Source organism: Trichinella spiralis (assembly GCF_000181795.1).
Source record: "Trichinella spiralis strain ISS 195 chromosome Unknown Scfld2982, whole genome shotgun sequence".
Lineage (NCBI taxonomy): Eukaryota > Metazoa > Nematoda > Enoplea > Trichinellida > Trichinellidae > Trichinella > Trichinella spiralis.
The window spans coordinates 1-3,430 of record NW_003529921.1 but is presented as its reverse complement, the minus strand read 5'-3'; the positions used below and the strand labels follow the sequence as shown (position 1 = coordinate 3,430).

At 31.9% G+C, this 3,430-nt stretch overlaps 1 protein-coding gene across 1 annotated transcript; it reads right to left on the bottom strand.

Annotated features, from left to right (window-relative positions):
- Positions 1-1,618: 1,618 nt before the first annotated feature.
- Tsp_13379 (cAMP-dependent protein kinase regulatory subunit) lies at positions 1,619-2,894 on the bottom strand. Its single transcript, XM_003368157.1, has 7 exons — positions 2,755-2,894; positions 2,609-2,670; positions 2,390-2,535; positions 2,197-2,317; positions 2,002-2,123; positions 1,861-1,942; positions 1,619-1,791 (listed from the first exon to the last, which is right to left on the bottom strand). Exons 1-7 carry the CDS (start codon positions 2,892-2,894, stop codon positions 1,619-1,621), a joined length of 846 nt encoding a protein of 281 aa, XP_003368205.1.
- Between the last annotated feature and the right edge of the window lie 536 nt (positions 2,895-3,430).

Sequence of the window (3,430 nt, the reverse complement as noted above, 5' to 3'; positions counted from 1 at the left end):
TATTCAGACTTACGCACAAGTAGAAAAAAATATTCACTCACTCGCCTGACGCAAATAGGTGAAAATTTTCGAGTAAAACCAATAATTTACACAGAATACTTTATTACAGTAAACTAATGTGCAAGTATAATTAATTTCGTGTGTAAACAATTATACGATTTACAAATTCATGCATGAATGAATAGATTTATTTTTAAATAATTGAGATTAATTTTATTTCAATTCTCTCAAACTTTAGCATCAATTAAATATTTTTTGCTTCATGCAACACAGCAAGTGGTGGTGTGATTAAGTCAGAAGTAGGTAAGAGCTACAGTAATAGTCATATTTCGAAGTAAATTAATAATTAAGGCAGCGAACAGTTGAATACAGTTCATTAGACTGTTGTTAATTTACTGCAATAATGACAATGAAATGAAAATTTTCTTCAGCTTTTTTATTCATAGTAACTAGAAAAAAGCGACAAAGTTCATTCATATTCACAACAAGTCCACTTTTTTAAATCAATTGAATAACTACTTGGCCAGCTGTCAATTTCGTTTACTAGTGCTGCTAGCTGACGTTATCATTACACCTACTAGTCAGCTAGTTTCTCCATTGTTGTTTATCGTTATATTTGTAAGTGAATTCGTCGTCTACTAAGGAAGTCATGATACGGAAGAAGCAATGAAGTAATAATATAAATTAGCACATCAAAGAATGTTTTTCTTCTCTAGAAGCATTATCATTCATTTTACAGCATTGAATTGTTTAATTTTTGCAAAATCCTGACTTATTTATCTAAAATTCATTTTCTCACGCACCAGATTCATCATATTAATTATTCTGAGGAGCAACTGGAAATATAGCAGATCACTTGGTTTGATTCAATTTGAAATTCGCCTTTAGCTGAATATGATTTTCTGCATTGGGTTTATTTTTGACCAATAGTCAACAACAACGATTATTGAGCAAAGAAAAGAAAAAATTAGATTTATTATTTTCAATTTTTCACTTTACGGCAAAATAATCTTTCAACTGTGGGAGTTTCTTTTAGTGTTTCAAAATAAACCCTGTAAAATACTGTTATTAAATACATTCCGATATTATACTCTCTATTATAATAAAAGGAAAATTAATAATAACATTAATGTATGAAAAGGCATTTTTATTTTATTATACAGTTTACTTACGTGCATTATTCTGAACACAAACTGACTGCAAAGTTCCACTTGGGGTGGAACACCAGAAAGCGTTCAAATTTTTCAAAAAGAGAAAAAATAATAAAAATCTACAACTGTTCCAAACAACGACAACTGTAATGATATATACATATATATATATATCATAACTACGGTTAAGAAACAACAAAAAAAAAAGAAAAACATCCGTCTTTCTGTATACGGACAGTTATTTTAGGACTGCAAAAATCAGTATATGAATTATATGCAACTGATGTATATATATATATGAATATGTATATAAATATATGCCAGGTTTTAGAGTGCATATATATATATATACATGAACAAAGAACATAAAAATAAAATAACAAAGCAAAACACGTTTACAAAGCATTCGTTGTATAATACACAAAATGTTAATGGTTCAAGTGGTGGTGAAGGGATTCTTCCAATGTTCACGTAAGCAAATTCACATAACTGTTGTAATTTAAGATATTTCTTTTCAAAATTTCTGAGCACGGACCCATGACGCGTTCGAAGCGTGCACGGTCCAACTTGGCGCATTTCAAAGGCGTCTTCGCGACAACAGTAGCAGCTCTGGGTCGATCAAGCAGAAGAGCAATTTCGCCTAATTAATTAAGCAAAAATTAATCAAGTTATAAACTGTCAATAATAACAACAGCACACATTAACTTACCGAAATATTCTGACGGATTGAGATGGCCAACAAGCTCTGGCTTGCTATCCTCGCTTCTTTTTTGATACACTTCAGCTTCACCCTGAAAGAATAAATACCAACCAAATAAGCCGAGTTACAATAAAAATTAATAATAACTACCTCCAAAATGATGAAAAAGTTGTCACCCGGCTGACCCTGTTCAACAATGTGAGTGCCTTTTTCGAACGCTACAGGCTCAAGGGCATCGGCAACAGTCAATCTTTCCCACTTATCGAGATCCTCTGAAAAACATCATCAACAAATGATAATTTTTTTAATTTTCATTTTTAAAAATAATATTAAAAAAGTACACACCTAAAATTTTCACTTTGCTCAAAAATTCTTCGTACTGTTTGCGCTTGCGAATAGTGCTTCCCATCAAAATGCGTCTGTAAGTGTCACGATCCAAAGCCCAAAGTTTAACACGAGTTTTCGCCTGAAATAAACGACAAATTGTTGTAACAATGCTACTACTATTCAAATATGCTAAAACGTAGTATATATATACCAAGACAGTAGCCGCACGAGGTGTTCCATAAATCAACGCCAGTTCACCAAAACTTCCACTTTCTTTGATTGTAGTCACACTTTTGTTATTCACAAACACTTCTACTTCGCCCGAATCAATGACATAGAAATTATCCCCTTCATCCCCTGAACATTATTGTAAAAATTAGACAACATACGCAAAATGTACAATTTTTCTCGACTAACAACAACAGCTTACCTTGTTGAATAATCACTTCTCCGGCATTAGCCTCAACTGGGAACATTGCATTGAAAATATCTCTGTTATGAACGAAAAAAAACAAAAATACACATTATAAATAAAGCATATTGGATGGAAAAAGGAACATGAAATTGTATGCATACTTTTTCTCATTTTCATCCAAATGTGCGAAAAGAACATTCTGACACATCGCTTTCTCTAAGGCTTTCTTCGTTTCTTCATCTTTAGGTACAACCTGAAATTTACAAAAACACAATAAATCATTGTCGAAATTCATATTCATAAATCTGCTTATTTATTAATTAAATATACTTTCTTTATGCCTAATATTTCAAAATAAATGATGGCAACGTAATTTATATGAGCAAAACATATGAATGGTGGCAATTTTTCATCGATAATTGATCAATACTGTTGTTGTTCCAATTTTCAATAAAAATGAAAGATTCGAATAGAATGAAGTCATCCATTTTTTCCCATTTCTTCTCATAAGGCGAGGGGGCGGGGGGCAACATGCATGATATTTCATAAAAGTAATCACAAAAAGAAATCTAAGATGACTACCCTCAGGCGGTTCGCCTTGTTGTCTTATTCACAGCAGATAATAAGATATAGACACATACTGCTACTATAACAACAAGTAGTAAATGCCATCACGAATAGCACACGTGATAAATTAAATAATACACAACTATCCAACAAAAAAGGACAATATATCGAAAATTGAATCAATCCAACTCAAGAAGGCGACACTGTTGAATCATCATAGCGCCGCCACACATTCTTCACAATCAGCAAATTATGCAAAAAAAAAAAAAA